Raw genomic sequence first — 18,472 nt, 5'->3', positions numbered from 1 at the left:
TGAGAGTGCAGCCATTGGCAGACGGTAGTCATGGTTACCTACATACAGAGGGACTCCTGGGTGAGCTGAAGTCCAATCCTGGGCTTGGCTACATTGTCTCCTTGTGACATCACTGCTTCGGCAGCCTGTCTACTGTCTGTTGACGTGATGAGATGACAGGAGTTCCACTCTGTGGAGCCTATCAAGACTGCTGCTTGACATTTAAAAATTAAAAATACAGTACATTTACTAATTGATTCACCCACACATTGCAACCGAGCATCGTGAAATAAATATTTGTGTTTCATGTTTATGGTAAAGTAATTATTGTCAAAACATTGCAGTAAGATCGATGTATTCTGTTATATAGCATTTGTCTCGATCTTTAACGTCATTGGAATAAGTAGGCCTATTGTATAGATGTGAATAAAGACGATGGTATGCACACGCTATAATAAGGGAAGTTGTGTTTGTGTGTTGGTATGGGACATGACGGGTGTGAGATTAATGACTTGACAAAGAGCTGTATTATAACACACTGTTATTTGCGCTGTCTCAACAGGACATTGAGAAATACTGCAGGCCACTGAGATCATAACATACAGGTATCTGCCAAAATAAAGGAAACACCAGCATAAAGTCTCTTAATGGGGCCACAACGAGTCGCCAGAACAGCTTCAATGCTCATTGACATAGATTCTACAAGTGTCTGGATGTCACGTTCGTTGAATGGAGGAGACCAAGGCACAGCGTGATGTGAAGACTTTCTATTAATTAACGAAGAACACTTAAACAACCGCTATATATATAAACAAGTGCAGACACAGGCAACCTACCATAAACAATAACCCACGAAATACCGAAGGAAAAATGGCTGCCTAAATATGGTTCCCAATCAGAGACAACGATACACAGCTGCCTCTAATTGAGAACCAATCTAGGCAACCATAGACATACATAACACCTAGACTAGTGAAACACCCATAGACATACAAAACACCTAGACAGGGTCAAAAAACACATACATCACCCATGTCACACCCTGACCTAACCAAAATAATAAAGAAAACAAAGAATACTAAGGTCAGGGCGCGACACTGGAACTCTATTAGAAAGGTACGACACCAAAACGAATCTACGAAAAATTCCATAATTTGGTGTTTTGTTGATAGTGGGAAAATGCTGTCTCAGGCACCTCTCCAGTATCTCCCAAAAGGGTTCAATTGGGTGGAGATCTGGTCTCACACACACACACACACACACACACACACACACACACACACACACACACACACACACACACACACACACACACACAGTAGTAAAGGCCAAATTCAATATTTATCTAATCATTTATTTATAAAGTATCAGTCAAAAGTTTTGGACAAACTATTTCTACATTTCTACATTGTAGAATAATAGTGAAGACATCAAAACTATGAAATAACACATATGGAATCATGTAGTAACCAGAAAAAGTGTTAAATAAATCAAAATATGTTTTTTCGTTGAGATTCTTCAAAGTAGCCACCCTCTGCCTTGATGACAAACTTTGCACACTGTTGGTATTCTCTCAACCTGCTTTACCTGGAATGCTCTTCCAACAGTCTTCTTGAAGGACTTCCCACATATGCTGAGCACTTGTTGGCTGCTGTTCCTTCACTCTGCGGTCCAACTCATCCCAAACCATCTCAATTGGGTTGAGGTCGGGTGATTGTGGAGGCCAAGTCATCTGATGCAGCACTCCATCACTTCCCATCTTGGTCAAATAGCCCTTACACAGCCTGGAGGTGTGTTGAGTCATTGTCCTGTTAAAAAACAAATGATCGTCCCACTAAGCGCAAACCAGATGGGAAGGCGTATCGCTGCAGAATGCTGTGGTAGCCATGCTGGTTAAGTGTGCCTTAAATTCCAAATAAATCACAGACAGTGTTAACAGTAAAGCACCCCCACACCATCACACCTCCTCCTCCATGCTTCATGGTGGGAACCACACATGTGGAGCTCATCCGTTAACCTACTCTGCGTCTCACAAAGACACGGCGGTTGGAACCAAAAATCTCAAATTTGGACTCAAGAATAGATTTCCACCGGTCTAATGTCCATTGCTCGTGTTTCTTGGCCCAAGCAAGTCTCTTCTTCTTAATGGTGTCCAATAGTAGTGGTTTCTTTGCATCAATTCGACCATGAAGGTCTAATTCACGCACTCTTCTCTGAACAGTTGATGTTGAGATGTGTCTGTTACTTATGTCTAAGGCATTTACTTCGGTTCTTGAAATTTTACGGACTGACTGACCTTCATGTCTTAAAGTAACGATGGACTGTCGTTTCTCTTTGCTTATTTGAGCTGTTCCTAAAGCTTAAAGCTGGTTAAGAGAATGCCAAGAGTGTGCAAAGCTGTCATCAAGGCAAAAGGCAAAATCCTCCTCCCTCATGTGGTACCCTTCCTGCAGGCTCATCCTGACATCACCCTCCAGCACGACAATGCTACCAGCCATACTGCTCATTTTGTGTGTGATTTCCTGCAAGACAGGAATGAATGTCAGTGTTCTGCCATGGCCTGCAAAGAGCCCAGATCTCAATCCCATTGAGCACGTCTGAGACGTGTTGGATCGGAGGGTGAGGGCTAGTGCCATTCCCCCCAGAAATGTACGGGAACTTTCAGGTGCCTTGGTGGAAGAGTGGGGTAACATCTCACAGCAAGAACTGGCAAATCTGGTGCAGTCAATGAGGAGGAGCTGCACTGCAGTACTTAATGCAGCTGGTGACCACACCAGATACTGACTGTTACTTTGATTTTGACCCCCCCTTTGTTCAGGGACACATTATTCCATTTCTGTTAGTCACATGTCTGTGGAACTTGTTCAGTTTATGTCTCAGATGTTGAATCTTGTTATGTTCATACAAATATTTACACATGTTAAGTTTGTTAAGTTTGCTGAAAATAAACGCAGCTGACAGTGAGAGGACGATTTCTTTTTTTGCTGAGTTTACATGATTTCACATGTGTTATTTCATAGTTTTGATGTCTTCACTATTATTCGAGAATGTAGAAAATAAAGACAAACCCTGGAATTGGTAGGTGTGTCTTTTGACTGGTACTGTATAATTAGTTTTATACCTAAACTAAAGGGGTCCTAAAATTCAAAATGAAATATCTAAATAGCCTATGGTATTACCATCTTATAACAATTCCACATGTCAGTTTAGAACCCCCCCCCTACGGTTTAGACTCTTGGTTTTTTTTAAAAATTTTTCTCCCTTTCCAGTCTTGTTCCATCGCTGCAACTCCCATATGGGGGAGAGGCAAAGGTCGAGAGCCATGCTTAACCCGGAAGCCAGCCGAACCAATCTGTACACCTGGCGACCATGTCAGCGTGCATGCGCCCGCTAGTGCGCGATGGGACAAGAACATCCCTGCTGGTCAAACCCTGACGCTGGGCCAATTCTACTCCGCCCTATGGGTCTCTGCCACAGAGCCTGGACTCGAACCAGGACCTCAAGTGGCACAGCTAACACAGTGATGCAGTGCCTTATGCTTCGAACACACCGACAGCATCATTGTATTTTGGTACACGGATTAATTCCCAATGAATCGCTGCGTTTGCCTTGCAGTGTCGCGTTGCCGAGGCAGTTGCAGTGCGTTCGGTGGGGTGCATAAATTGGATTTATCGAAAGTATGTGTCTACCTGTATGAGTAGACGGCTTGACAGAAATGGTAGCAGAGGGTGACTTGATATTTTGCATACATATCCCGGTGATGCTACATTTTTTGCGCAATGATGCTGTCGGTGGGTTCGAAGTGTTAGATCATTGTGGCACTCGGGAGGCCACGGCTTAGACTCTTAATAAATAAATAATATATATATATAAATATATATATTAACTCCATGAAATTAAATGTGATAACAAAAACATAAATGTCATTTTGGATTGTGTATTTCATGTTTGGTCAAATAGATGCGCCCTGCAACCCTGATGACTTTTATTTTGAAATGTGTTTGGCTACGCGCCGGAAGTTGTGCGACTCTAGCTCATGCTTCTGAAACAAAGCTAAGGACGCTTGCTTTGATCATTTTCATTATAATAGCCCATTTGGGCAACTGTTCAAATATTACATTAAAACCGTCGTTCTACGGAATATCACAAAAGGTAGGCTACATTTCTCCATGAAACGATAAGACATGTATTGCCATTCTGAACGAGAAAATTAGATCTCGTCAAAGGCCATGTTGTTAGCAAGCTGTCAACGTCAGCTAGATGTTAGCTAGATAATATTTCAACTTTAAACTCAAATGTTCTCATAAAATGTGTTCATGTTCACCATGTTTGGACTCGTCACCAGACAGCATGGCTGCCGACTGGTTAGGTAGTCTGGTGTCGATAAACTGCGGAGAAACTCTGGGGGTGTACCAAGGCGAGGTGTCGTCTGTGGACCAGTCCAGCCAGACCATCTCCCTCAAACAGCCCTTCCACAATGGAGTCAAGTGCCCCGTGCCCGAGGTCACTTTTAGGTACTACTGTTTATTCTTTTTTGTGGAAATTATCTTCTCTTCATAGAGTTTCCTGAAAACGTCATAGTAACTCAATTGTAGGTTGTTGTTGTCATTATACCAGCATTTTGACTTCCGATACCAGTTTTAGTATCATGATACGGGATTCATCACGATACTTGATACCAGAACGATACCAAGGTAAAAAACAAAAATGTGTATAGACCAAAGTCAAAGAATGGCACTTGATCCAGATAGATCTTTTGAGTTCAATATCATTACATTTGACACATTTTGATTTTAGAATGAATCAATTAATCAATCATACAATCAGATTTTTTTTTTTTGCCAATCTAACTACATAACGGCAAAAAAATGTATTTGAATGGTAAATCTCTCTTGATAAACTGGGTAAATCCAGATGTAGTTTAGGCCTATTCACAATACAGGTGAATGCATATTCAATAAGTGTGTCCATGCAATGAGTTAATGAGCTTGTTTTAACTGATTTCACGAGACTATGGGTGAAAAACAACCTGTTTACTTTCAATTTTATGGTGCTGCTCAACAACATTTGCAATAGAAGCAATATCTTATTTCATAAAGGTGTTTATTTAATTTTACCTTTAACTCGGCAAGTCAGTTAAGAACAAATTCTTATTTTCAATGACTGCCTAGGAACAGTGGGTTAACTGCCTGTTCAGGGGCAGAACGACAGATTTGTACCTTGTCAGCTCGGGGATTTGAACTTGCAACTTTCTGGTTACTAGTCCAACGCTCTAACCACTAGGCTACCTGCCAACCCTCCACTCTAACCACTAGGCTACCCTGCCGCACTTTTAATAAGACCCATGACGTCATTCACACAGTCAGTTCGAGGCTCAAGCAAAGACGATCTTGACTGAAAGAGACGTTAGGCGGGGGGGAGACTAAGTTAATTTTTTTTAAATTTGATTTATTTCACCTTTATTTAACCAGGTAGGCTAGTTGAGAACAAGTTCTCATTTGCAACTGCGACCTGGCCAAGATAAAGCATAGCAGTGTGAACAGACAACACAGAGTTACACATGGAGTAAACAATTAACAAGTCAATAACACAGTAGGAAAAAAAAAGGGGAGTCTATATACATTGTGCGCAAAAGAAAAGAATAATTACAATTTTGCAGATTAACACTGGAGTGATAAATGATCAGATGGTCATGTACAGGTAGAGATATTGGTGTGCAAAAGAGCAGAAAAGTAAATAAATAAAAACAGTATGGGGTTGAGGTAGGTAAAAATGGGTGGGCTATTTACCGATAGACTATGTACAGCTGCAGCGATTGGTTAGCTGCTCAGATAGCTGATGTTTGAAGTTGGTGAGGGAGATAAAAGTCTCCAACTTCAGCGATTTTTGCAATTCGTTCCAGTCACAGGCAGCAGAGAACTGGAACGAAAGGCGGCCAAATGAGGTGTTGGTTTTAGGGATGATCAGTGAGATACACCTGCTGGAGCGCGTGCTACGGATGGGTGTTGCCATCGTGACCAGTGAACTGAGATAAGGCGGAGCGTTACCTAGCATGGACTTGTAGATGACCTTTTACTAGGGTAAGTTTGGCGGCGTGAGTGAAGGAGGCTTTGTTGCGGAATAGAAAGCCGACTCTTGATTTGATTTTCGATTGGAGATGTTTGATATGAGTCTGGAAGGAGAGTTTACAGTCTAGCCAGACACCTAGGTACTTATAGATGTCCACATATTCAAGGTTGGAACCATCCAGGGTGGTGATGCTGGTCAGGTGTGCGGGTGCAGGCGGCTAACGGTTGAAAAGCATGCATTTGGTTTTACTAGCGTTTAAGAGCAGTTGGAGGCCACGGAAGGAGTGTTGTATGGCATTGAAGCTCGTTTGGAGGTTAGATAGCACAGTGTCCAAGGACGGGCCGGAAGTATATAGAATGGTGTCGTCTGCGTAGAGGTGGATCAGGGAATCGCCCGCAGCAAGAGCAACATCATTGATATATACAGAAAAAAGAGTCGGCCCGAGGATTGAACCCTGTGGCACCCCCATAGAGACTGCCAGAGGACCGGACAGCATGCCCTCCGATTTGACACACTGAACTCTGTCTGCAAAGTAATTGGTGAACCAGGCAAGGCAGTCATCCGAAAAACCGAGGCTACTGAGTCTGCCGATAAGAATATGGTGATTGACCGAGTCAAAAGCCTTGGCAAGGTCTATGAAGACGGCTGCACAGTACTGTCTTTTATCGATGGCGGTTATGATATCGTTTAGTACCTTGAGCGTGGCTGAGGTGCACCCGTGACCGGCTCGGAAACCAGTGAATTAATAAAGTTTTGTAATCAGCAATATTTTCACTTATTATGGTTAGCATATTTTCACAAACAATGTACTAGGGTAGTGAATTGATGTTAGCTTCAGCTGTAAGCTAGCAAGGAAAGTACAAAGCTGGAAGCTACCGGTATGTTCTTGCACTGAGGTGTTCTAGCCTCTACTGGACATTGTTTTGGGAACAGTAATTAACCGTTTCTACATGTCGTGTTGTATTATCAATGATGTATATAAATCCTAGATTGCTGATGTTATGTATTGGCCATTGAGAGGCTTTGAAGCCACCGGTCGGCCATATTGGCATTCCCCAGTAGGAGCAGTCCACCACAGGAAATAATGGAATTCTACAGTATTTCAATTAAATGTTTCAAGGACTAATGACAGGCTGTGTCACACTTGACTCTTGTCAAATGATACAGATGTACACCGCATTAATTAATTCAGGAGAAAATACCTTCAAAGTTGTCAAACCATTTGCCTATAAGGCTATATGATTGTCTACAAGGGTTGAGATCAATTCTATTTTCACAGTCCAGAATTCCCTGTTGTCGACCACAGTGTCGTGGACGTCAGCCATTATGTGACTGTCTATGACTGTCTTTTCTCCCACAGTGCCGTGGACATCAAGGAGCTGAAGGTCCTGGATATAGTGAGTGGTAGAGGTGGTGTGGTTCCGAAGAGCAGCGATCCGGTCTCAGTCCCACACCGAGGACACCATAAGACCCAGGACAGGCTGGCTTCTCCGCAGCAGCAGTGCTCGAAAAGCTACGGCGATAAACACCTGGAGGTGCCGGGCCAGGCCAAGGGTTTCCCACGGAGACACAACTCCTGTAAGTACCAGAACACTGCAGGGTCAGGGTCATTAGGTACCAATAGAAACCAGAACACTGCAGGGTCAGGGTCATTAGGCACCAATAGAAACCAGAACACTGCAGGGTCAGGTTCATTAGGCACCAATAGAAACCAGAACACTACAGGGTCAGGTTCATTAGGTACCAATAGAAACCAGAACACTGCAGGGTCAGGTTCATTAGGTACCAATAGAAACCAGAACACTACAGGGTCAGGTTCATTAGGTACCAATAGAAACCAGAACACTACAGGGTCAGGTTCATTAGGTACCAATAGAAACCAGAACACTACAGGGTCAGGTTCATTAGGTACCAATAGAAACCAGAACACTGCATGTTCATTAGGCACCAATAGAAACCAGAACACTACAGGGTCAGGTTCATTAGGTACCAATAGAAACCAGAACACTGCAGGGTCATTAGGCACCAATAGAAACCAGAACACTGCATGTTCATTAGGTACCAATAGAAACCAGAACACTGCAGGGTCATTAGGCACCAATAGAAACCAGAACACTACAGGGTCAGGTTCATTAGGTACCAATAGAAACCAGAACACTGCATGTTCATTAGGTACCAATAGAAACCAGAACACTGCAGGGTCATTAGGTACCAATAGAAACCAGAACACTGCATGTTCATTAGGCACCAATAGAAACCAGAACCACCACTACTGACCTGTACTACTGACCTGTACTACCACTACTGACCTGCACTACTGACCTGTACTACTGACCTGTACTACCACTACTGACCTGCACTACTGACCTGTACTACTGACCTGTACTACTGACCTGTACTACCACTACTGACCTGTACTACTGACCTGTACTACCACTACTGACCTGCACTACTGACCTGTACTACTGACCTGTAATACCACTACTGACCTGTACTACTGACCTGTACTACCACTACTAACCTGTACTACTGACCTGTACTACTGACCTGTACTACCACTACTAACCTGTACTACTGACCTGTACTACTGACCTGTAATACCACTACTGACCTGTACTACTACTACTGACCTGTACTACTGACCTGTACTACTGACCTGTACTACTGACCTGTAATACTGACCTGTACTACTGACCTGTACTACTGACCTGTACTACTGACCTGTACTACTGACCTGTAATACCACTACTGACCTGTAATACTGACCTGTACTACCTCTACTGACCTGTACTACTGACCTGTACTACCACTACTAACCTGTACTACTGACCTGTACTACTGACCTGTACTACTGACCTGTACTACTGACCTGTACTACCACTACTGACCTGTAATACTGACCTGTACTACTGACCTGTACTACTGACCTGTACTACTGACCTGTACTACTGACCTGTAATACTGACCTGTAATACCACTACTGACCTGTACTACTGACCTGTACTACTGACCTGTACTACCACTACTGACCTGTAATACCACTACTGACCTGTTCTACTGACCTGTACTACTGACCTGTACTACCACTACTAACCTGTACTACTGACCTGTACTACTGACCTGTACTACTGACCTGTACTACTGACCTGTACTACTGACCTGTAATACCACTACTGACCTGTTCTACTGACCTGTACTACTGACCTGTACTACTGACCTGTAATACTGACCTGTTCTACTGACCTGTACTACTGACCTGTAATACCACTACTGACCTGTAATACTGACCTGTACTACTGACCTGTACTACTGACCTGTAATACTGACCTGTTCTACTGACCTGTACTACTGACCTGTAATACCAATACTGACCTGTAATACCACTACTGACCTGTTCTACTGACCTGTAATACCACTACTGACCTGTACTACTGACCTGTACTACTGACCTGTACTACTGACCTGTACTACCACTACTGACCTGTACTACCACTACTGACCTGTAATACCACTACTGACCTGTACTACTGACCTGTACTACTGACCTGTAATACCACTACTAACCTGTACTACTGACCTGTACTACTGACCTGTACTACTGACCTGTAATACCACTACTGACCTGTACTACTGACCTGTAATACCACTACTGACCTGTACTACTGACCTGTACTACCACTACTAACCTGTACTACTGACCTGTACTACTGACCTGTAATACCACTACTGACCTGTACTACTACTACTGACCTGTACTACTGACCTGTACTACTGACCTGTACTACTGACCTGTAATACTGACCTGTAATACTGACCTGTAATACCACTACTGACCTGTAATACTGACGTGTAATACTGACCTGTAATACCACTACTGACCTGTAATACTGACCTGTACTACTGACCTGTACTACCTCTACTGACCTGTACTACTGACCTGTACTACCACTACTAACCTGTACTACTGACCTGTACTACTGACCTGTACTACTGACCTGTACTACTGACCTGTACTACCACTACTGACCTGTAATACTGACCTGTACTACTGACCTGTACTACTGACCTGTACTACTGACCTGTAATACTGACCTGTAATACCACTACTGACCTGTACTACTGACCTGTACTACTGACCTGTACTACTGACCTGTAATACTGACCTGTAATACTGACCTGTAATACCACTACTGACCTGTACTACTGACCTGTAGTACCACTACTGACCTGTACTACTGACCTGTAGTACCACTACTGACCTGTACTACTGACCTGTACTACTGACCTGTAATACCACTACTGACCTGTACTACCACTACTGACCTGTACTACTGACCTGTACTACTGACCTGTACTACCACTACTGACCTGTACTACTGACCTGTACTACTGACCTGTAATACCACTACTGACCTGTACTACCACTACTGACCTGTACTACTGACCTGTACTAGATACCATTCTTGCGTCTCTCCGTGTATTTTCAAGTTGCTCACTAGCATTAGCTAACGCTAGTTAGCATTAGCTTGCGAAACTACTTCTAACTTCCTTCATACTGGATGCAGAGACATAAAAATGGTGTCTACAAGTTAATCTGACTCTCGGGAAGTAGATCCAGCACTGTGGTCACGGCTGGTCAAGAAGGTTGGTAGGAACATCTAAAATCATTGTGGAAATCTGTTGCAGCTCAAGATGACTACAAACCCACAATGCAATGCTCTCTATGGGCTGGCTAGGTAGCTAGCTAGCAAGCAAACGTAGCTTCACACAATAATATCAAGGTCAATATCAGCATGTGAAGTAGCTAGTTGGTGCAGTTAATTTAGGTGATTTTACAGCTATCTATTTAGGAATCTACAATCTCACCATGTTAATTCGCGACGGCCATACAACGGCACCATGCAATGCACCTTGGGACTGAAGAGGCAGACCAATAGGAGAAATGTCGTGGACCCTCTGTTAAATTACACATTTCCTCGAGGTAGGAATATTGCAAAAATATGATCAATGGCTCATTCGAGGAAAGACAAACTCCCACCTTATGACATCGGCCAGTTTTGAAATCTAACCTTTTATGATACGTCTTACAACATTACAACATTTAAAATGGGTGATACCTATGAGGATGTTAGTTTGAATGAAAATCCTCAATTCATTTCCTCATTGCATATTGTATCAGTTTTCTAATATCTTTTTGTTTTGGTATCATAGGGTCGTCCAGTAGTCGGGGCGCCAACCAGGTCACCCCGAAGAAGAGCGTTGTGAAGAACGGAGGAGGTGGTCAGAGGCAACACAGGGACGATGAGTGTTTCGGGGACAATATGGACGACGGGCTTGACACAGACTTTGACTTCGAGGGGAACCTGGCGCTGTTCGACAAAGCTGCCGTGTTCTCACAGATCGCCGGGTCGGATCGCCGCGGTAACGGGGCCCGGTCGCGCGGTACGCCGCAAGAGCAGCAGCCGTCGCAATACCGCCACGACAAGAACATTCTAGAGACCAAACCTGTGGTTTACAGGCAGATAGTTGTCCCTCAGCCTGGGGCCAAAGAGTATTGCACTGGTATGCATCTTCTCTTTCCTGCACCTGGCACCTACTACCATACCCCGTTCAAAGCCACTTCAGTATTTTATCTTTCCCACTCACACTCTGAATGACACACAAGTCCATGTCTTCATACTTAAAATAAATCTCCTCCCCTTCGTCTCCACTGATTTTGAAGTGGATTTAACAGGTGACATCAATAAGGGATCATAGCTTTTCACCTGGTCAGTCTATGTCATGCAGGTGTTCTTAATGTTTTGTCCACTCAGTGTGTATATACACATAAATTACACAACACAATCGTATGAAACAAACTCTTTCTCCAGTAAGAAGGCTCTGTAACATCTGCTATAGAGCCACCAACGTTAGACTTTCAGAGATCATTCCACATGAGAAGCGCAACATTGTTTACAATGACTGATTTTTAAAATATTTTTTAAAACTAGGCAAGTCAGTTAAAGAACAAATTCTTATTTACAATGACAGCATACATAAAGCCTCCCCCAAACCCTCATCAAACCCGGACGACGTGGTGCCAATTGTGCGTCGCCCTATAGTACGACCAATCACGGCCGGTTGTGATACAGCCCGGGATCGAACCCGGGTTAGAAATCCCTGAATCCGGGTTCTGTTAACTTCTTATACATCTGAAGGTTAACAATGAGGTAAAGTACGGAGGGAGTACAAGAGGCTCTTTTATAGACTAAAAGATCTAGGAGACTTCAAGGAGGGCCAACCTACTTTTCTGATCCAAATCACAATAATGTGTACTGAACCTATCGCCTGTAATAAAGCACAATGCGCTGTGATAAACCTTGTCCAATAACTTCGTTACAGTGGCACCTGCATTCATATAGATGGTTAGAGCGTTGGACTAGTAACCCGAAAGGGTTGAGAGATCGAATCCCCGAGCTGACAAGGTTAAAAATAAATCTGTCGTTCTGCCCCCTGAACAAGGCAGTTTAACCCACTGTTCCTAGGCCAGTTAACCCACTGTTCCTAGGCCGTTAACCCACTGTTCCTAGACCAGTTAACCCACTGTTCCCTAGACCAGTTAACCCACTGTTCCCTAGACCAGTTAACCCACTGTTCCCTAGACCAGTTAACCCACTGTTCCCTAGACCAGTTAACCCACTGTTCCCTAGACCAGTTAACCCACTGTTCCCTAGACCAGTTAACCCACTGTTCCCTAGACCAGTTAACCCACTGTTCCTAGACCAGTTAACCCACTGTTCCTAGACCAGTTAACCCACTGTTCCCTAGACCAGTTAACCCACTGTTCCTAGACCAGTTAACCCACTGTTCCCTAGACCAGTTAACCCACTGTTCCCTAGACCAGTTAACCCACTGTTCCCTAGACCAGTTAACCCACTGTTCCCTAGACCAGTTAACCCACTGTTCCCTAGACCAGTTAACCCACTGTTCCCTAGACCAGTTAACCCACTGTTCCCTAGACCAGTTAACCCACTGTTCCCTAGACCAGTTAACCCACTGTTCCCTAGACCAGTTAACCCACTGTTCCCTAGACCAGTTAACCCACTGTTCCCTAGACCAGTTAACCCACTGTTCCCTAGACCAGTTCACCCACTGTTCCCTAGACCAGTTAACCCACTGTTCCCTAGACCAGTTAACCCACTGTTCCTAGACCAGTTAACCCACTGTTCCTAGGCCGTTATTGAAAATAAGAACTGACTTAAAACGGACTTAGAACTGTCGTTAGTGCTGTCGGTTGCTACCGCTCTTTTCTAACCAAGGAGAAGATGAAGAAATGTCAACAGTATTTAAACTTCTGAAGTGTTACCTGTCTGTGATTAGCAGCCAATGTCCTTCCCCTTCTCTGTGTTTGTCCGTAGACTCGGGCCTGGTGGTGCCCAGTATTTCCTATGAGCTGCACAAGCGTCTGTTGTCCGTAGCTGAACGTTATGGCCTCTCATTGGAGAGGAGGCTGGAGATGACAGGTGTGTGTGCCAGTCAGATGGCCTTGACGCTGCTGGGCGGGCCCAACAGGTAAGAAAGCACACAACCTTGGACACCATTACACTCGGGACATAAACATTTGTCAGCCATTTTGAGACCTCGAGGAAGTACTCTAAAGGAGTCTCATGTCCCAGATAATCTGTTTTGTAGATGCAAGTATTTACAACAATTCAAAATGAATGGAAAGATGATCACTGTGCTTTTTACAGATTTATACTGCTTATTTTGTCCACTTATTTAATGTTGTACAGATTCAATCGGACTAAGTTAAATGGTTTATTGATTTGTATCCAATATTTATTGCTAGACATAAAAATAAAAAATAAACTGAATCCTCTTATGATACACTCGCTCCCTCCAGACTGACCCCTAAGACGGTACACCAGCAGCCCATGGTGGCCCCCCTCTGTGACCCTCGTCTCCATGGGGGGGTCCAGGGCATCACATCCTGCTCTCTGTTCTCTTCCCTCCAGACTTCAAGCCTAACCCTAACCTTTCATTCATTACAGACTGACCCCTAAGAATGTGCACCAGCGGCCCACTGTGGCCCTACTCTGCGGGCCTCACGTCCAGGGGGCCCAGGGTATCAGCTGTGCTCGTCACCTGTCCAACCACGAGGTGGAGGTCATAATCTTCCTGCCTAACTTTGTCAAGGTGCTGGATGCCGTCTCCAGCGAGATCACGCTTTACACCAAGACAGAGGGCAAACAGGTCTCCAGTGTTGAAGGTGATGTATCAGCGATTGGGTAAATGATGAACCAATGAGCGATTGGATAAATGATGAACCAATGAGCGATTGGATAAATGATGAACCAATGCGATTGGATAAATGATGAACCAATAAAATGATGAACCAATGAGCGATTGGATAAATGATGAACCAATGAGCGATTGGATAAATGATGAACCAATGCGCGATTGGATAAATGATGAACCAATGAGCGATTGGATAAATGATGAACCAATGAGCGATTGGATAAATGATGAACCAATGAGCGATTGGATAAATGATGAACCAATGAGCGATTGGATAAATGATGAACCAATGAGCGATTGGATAAATGATGAACCAATGAGCAATTGGATAAATGATGAACCAATGCGCAATTGGATAAATGATGAACCAATGAGCGATTGGATAAATGATGAACCAATGAGCGATTGGATAAATGATGAACCAATGAGCGATTGGGTAAATGATGAACCAATGAGCGATTGGGTAAATGATGAACCAATGAGCGATTGGGTAAATGATGAACCAATGAGCGATTGGGTAAATGATGAACCAATGAGCGATTGGGTAAATGATGAACCAATGAGCGATTGGGTAAATGATGAACCAATGAGCGATTGGGTAAATGATGAACCAATGAGCGATTGGGTAAATGATGAACCAATGAGCGATTGGGTAAATGACGAACCAATGATCTGCTGTTATGGAATGGTAGAGCTCCAGCTAGCTCTACAAGACAAGAGGGCAAACCCATCTCCACTGTTACAGGTGCGGGATGGATGTGTCTAGTCTGTGTCATTGAGTTTTAAGGGTTAGTCGGTAGGGTCAGGCCATTGTGAATACAGTTGTTGTTTTGTTTGCCATCTGCTCCTGTTTATCTTTTATTATCGGGTATGAGCAAGCCCTCTCTGTAAAAGTGCATGCAGTCCTCTATGGGTGGCAGGGTAGCCTAGTGGTTCGAGCGTTGGACTAGTAACCGGAAGGTTGCAAGTTCAAACCCCCGAGCTGACAAGGTACAAATCTGTTGTTCTGCCCCTGAACAGGCAGTTAACCCACTGTTCCCAGGCCGTCATTGAAAATAAGAATTTGTTCTTAACTGACTTGCCTGGTTAAATAAAGGTAAAATAAAAATAAAATATGGGACGGTTTTCCAGTCCAGGTTTCCCGATTCAGACCCAGGTTATACCTAGTCCTGGACTGAAAAGCAACTCATCTGTATAGAGGAAGAAAAATAAAATAAAATCGTCCCTGAATGTTAACCTAAAGTGACAATGTTTTATGTCACCTCCCAGAGCTTCCGGACAGCCCCGTGGACCTTATCATCAACTGCCTGCACTGTCACGAGAACACCTTCCTTATGGCCCAGCCGTGGTACCAGACTGCTGTAGACTGGGCCAATCAGAACAGAGCTCCCGTGCTCAGCCTGGATCCTCCAGTCAGCGGACAGGGCCACGCCGTAGAAGCCAAGTGGACACTGTCTCTGGGTCTCCCGCTACCGCTGTCAGAGGGAGTAGGTAGGGTTTACCTGTGTGATATTGGGGTTCCCCGACAGGTGTTCCAGGAAGTTGGGATCAAGTATCATTCTCCGTTCGGTTGTAAGTTTGTGGTGCCGTTGCACTCTGCGTAACTGAAGGGTTTCGAATTACACATGGACTCTTGGGAGCCCCCTACATCTCTTGGGCGCACCCTACGTCTCTTGGGCGCCTCCTACATCTCTTGTGCGCCCCCTACCTTTGTTCTGAGAAGTAATTCGAACTATGTTTAACTGGACTGCAATGACCTTTGACCTTCAGATTGAACTTTGAACTCTCTCACTGACCATTCAGGGTAGTGTTCACTATGTGCGAAACTAAAGAAAACTCCGAAATGAAATGAAACTGGTGGAAGTTAGTATCTGAACTTAAGAAATGCTTGTTGGAATGCCCTAATAAACACAACCCCGGGTTTGGGGGATTGACTACAAGCAGGCCTTAAATTCTTGACATTTAACTTAAGTGTTAAAAAGCATTTATCCTTTTTATTACTTGTGACCCTCGAGAAGACTTGTCCAATATACATTCATACAACACTTTTACAGGATTGAACCAAGGAATGACAGGAGAAGTATGACGATGACAACCTGGAGACATGGCTGGAAACTCCTCTGACCACCTCCTTTTTATAATATAGACTATATCCTCAGATAATGTTGGGTTCAGAAACCATGAGGCCGAGACAGGGGAAAAACCAACAGTCTGGCAGCCTGCTGCCGATGTGGGGAACCCATTTCATCCGGATCGGAGACCCCCACCCAAGAAATACCATCTTCAGTGTTGGAGAAACTGGAGACCCCCCCCCCCCCCCCCAGGAAATACCATCTCAGTGTTGGAGAAACTGGAGACCCACCCTCCCCAGGAAATACCATCTCAGTGTTGGAGAAACTGAGACCCCCCCCCCAGGCAATGCCATCTCAGTGTTGGAGAAAATGGAGACCCCCTCCCCAGGAAATACCATCTCAGTGTTGGAGAAACTGGAGACCCACCCTCCCCAGGAAATACCATCTCAGTGTTGGAGAAACTGGAGACCCCCCCAGGAAATACCATCTTAGTGTTGGAGAAACTGGAGACCCCCCAGGAAATACCATCTCAGTGTTGGAGAAACTGGAGACCCCCCCAGGCAATGCCATCTCAGTGTTGGAGAAACTGCCATCTCAGTGTTGGAGACCCCCCTCCCCAGGAAATACCATCTACAGCCACGTCTCAGGGCAACAGGTTTACTTTGTTAGATGTGATCTCGGAACAATTGTCTTTTTAACTTTAATTGTTTTGTTTATGTTCTGTACCCCTGCAGAAGTAAAAAATGTTCTATAATGTTATTCTGCTAAGTAATGGTTGTCATGGTAATGTCATGGCATGCTATTTTCTGATAATGCGATGAGTGTAAGAGGGTGCCTCAGATCACTCTCTGTTGGTGTCTTGGTACTACAGTATGATGAAGAACAGGCCTGAGCCTATTGGCCGAGGACGGCCTGAGCCTATGGGCCGAGGACGGCCTGAGCCTATGGGCCGAGGACGGCCTGAGCCTATTGGCCGAGGACGGCCTGAGCCTATTGGCCGAGGACGGCACAGGACAGGTTGAAGGGATGTTTTGCTCAGGCCTAGTACAAAGACTCCACCTATTACGTCCTCTCCTTTTAGTGAAAGTTGTGTGAAAACACTCATGCAAAAATGTTACCTGCAAGATGTCTGCTTTCTTTGGTATGTAAAATAGTGAGATGGACTCACTTGACGTGGTTTATCTTCTGCCTCCTGGGCTTTCTTTGGACAGTCTTTACACGCGCCTAAACCAAATGTCAATCAGTCTTTAAAACTATGCTACAATTTGCATCATTCTACTACCTGCATTTGAGGTGACTGCTATGCAAAGAGGATATGTCTTTATTAGAATAAGAGGATATATGAGGATATATGTCTTTATTAGAATAAGAGGATATATGAGGATATATGTCTTTATTAGAATAAGAGGATATATGAGGATATATGTCTTTATTAGAATAAGAGGATATATGAGGATATATGTCTTTATTAGAATAAGAGGATATATGAGGATATATGTCTTTATTAGAATAAGAGGATATATGAGGATATATGTCTTTATTAGAATAAGAGGATATATGAGGATATATGTCTTTATTAGAATAAGAGGATATATGAGGATATATGTCTTTATTAGAATAAGAGGATATATGTCTTTATTATGCTAGTTATCGTTGGTATCAATTACATTTCAAACCGTGTGAATGAATCTTGTTTACACAAAGTTAAAAGGGGTTGTCCTCACTAACTTTTGTCAGTGGTTTTCATGGGAGTGCCCTAAAGTCATGCTGTGTGCCTGCCCAGTGGTTAACAGATCTATTCCAAGTCCACCATTTGGGACAATAAGGTTCAACCTGCGTGAATATGATTGAGGTAATTGGCTTGAAAGTTCAGAGGGTTTGAGTGGTGTCAGCAATTTTTTTTTAAATCTTGTATTCTTTTGAATTTAACAACATGAATTGGGGTACTTAAGAGTACTATACAGGTGGAGGACAGGTGACAGAACAAGGGCTATGTCAATAACTCAAATTTGACCAAAATGCAGATGAAACCTTGGTCCCAAGCTCTCATGTTTTTTTAGAAGAGCAGCTAGACT

At 43.8% G+C, this 18,472-nt stretch overlaps 1 protein-coding gene across 1 annotated transcript; it reads left to right on the top strand.

Moving 5' to 3' along the window:
- The first annotated feature begins 3,363 nt into the window (after nt 1-3,363).
- Nucleotides 3,364-16,265, top strand: edc3 (enhancer of mRNA decapping 3 homolog (S. cerevisiae)). The gene is made up of 7 exons (XM_029667351.2): nt 3,364-4,131; nt 4,325-4,493; nt 7,409-7,626; nt 11,260-11,610; nt 13,446-13,599; nt 14,079-14,296; nt 15,595-16,265. The coding sequence occupies exons 2-7, from the start codon at nt 4,330-4,332 to the stop codon at nt 15,927-15,929; spliced, it is 1,440 nt and encodes a 479-aa protein (XP_029523211.2). The 5' UTR covers nt 3,364-4,131; nt 4,325-4,329; the 3' UTR covers nt 15,930-16,265.
- The last annotated feature ends 2,207 nt before the right edge of the window (nt 16,266-18,472 follow it).

This window comes from Oncorhynchus nerka, linkage group LG9a (assembly GCF_034236695.1).
Source record: "Oncorhynchus nerka isolate Pitt River linkage group LG9a, Oner_Uvic_2.0, whole genome shotgun sequence".
Classification (NCBI taxonomy): Eukaryota; Metazoa; Chordata; class Actinopteri; order Salmoniformes; family Salmonidae; genus Oncorhynchus; species Oncorhynchus nerka.
The sequence above is the reverse complement of the archived record's forward strand: the minus strand, read 5'-3'. Positions and strand labels throughout refer to the sequence as shown.

Bases quoted from the DNA above. Each gene is read 5' to 3' on its own strand.
- edc3 (XM_029667351.2), top strand. From the start codon at position 4,330: ATGGCTGCCGACTGGTTAGGTAGTCTGGTGTCGATAAACTGCGGAGAA. The intron at 4,494-7,408 runs GTACTACTGTTT...TTTCTCCCACAG, and splicing joins GTGCCCGAGGTCACTTTTAG to TGCCGTGGACATCAAGGAGC. The intron at 13,600-14,078 runs GTAAGAAAGCAC...CATTCATTACAG, and splicing joins CTGCTGGGCGGGCCCAACAG to ACTGACCCCTAAGAATGTGC.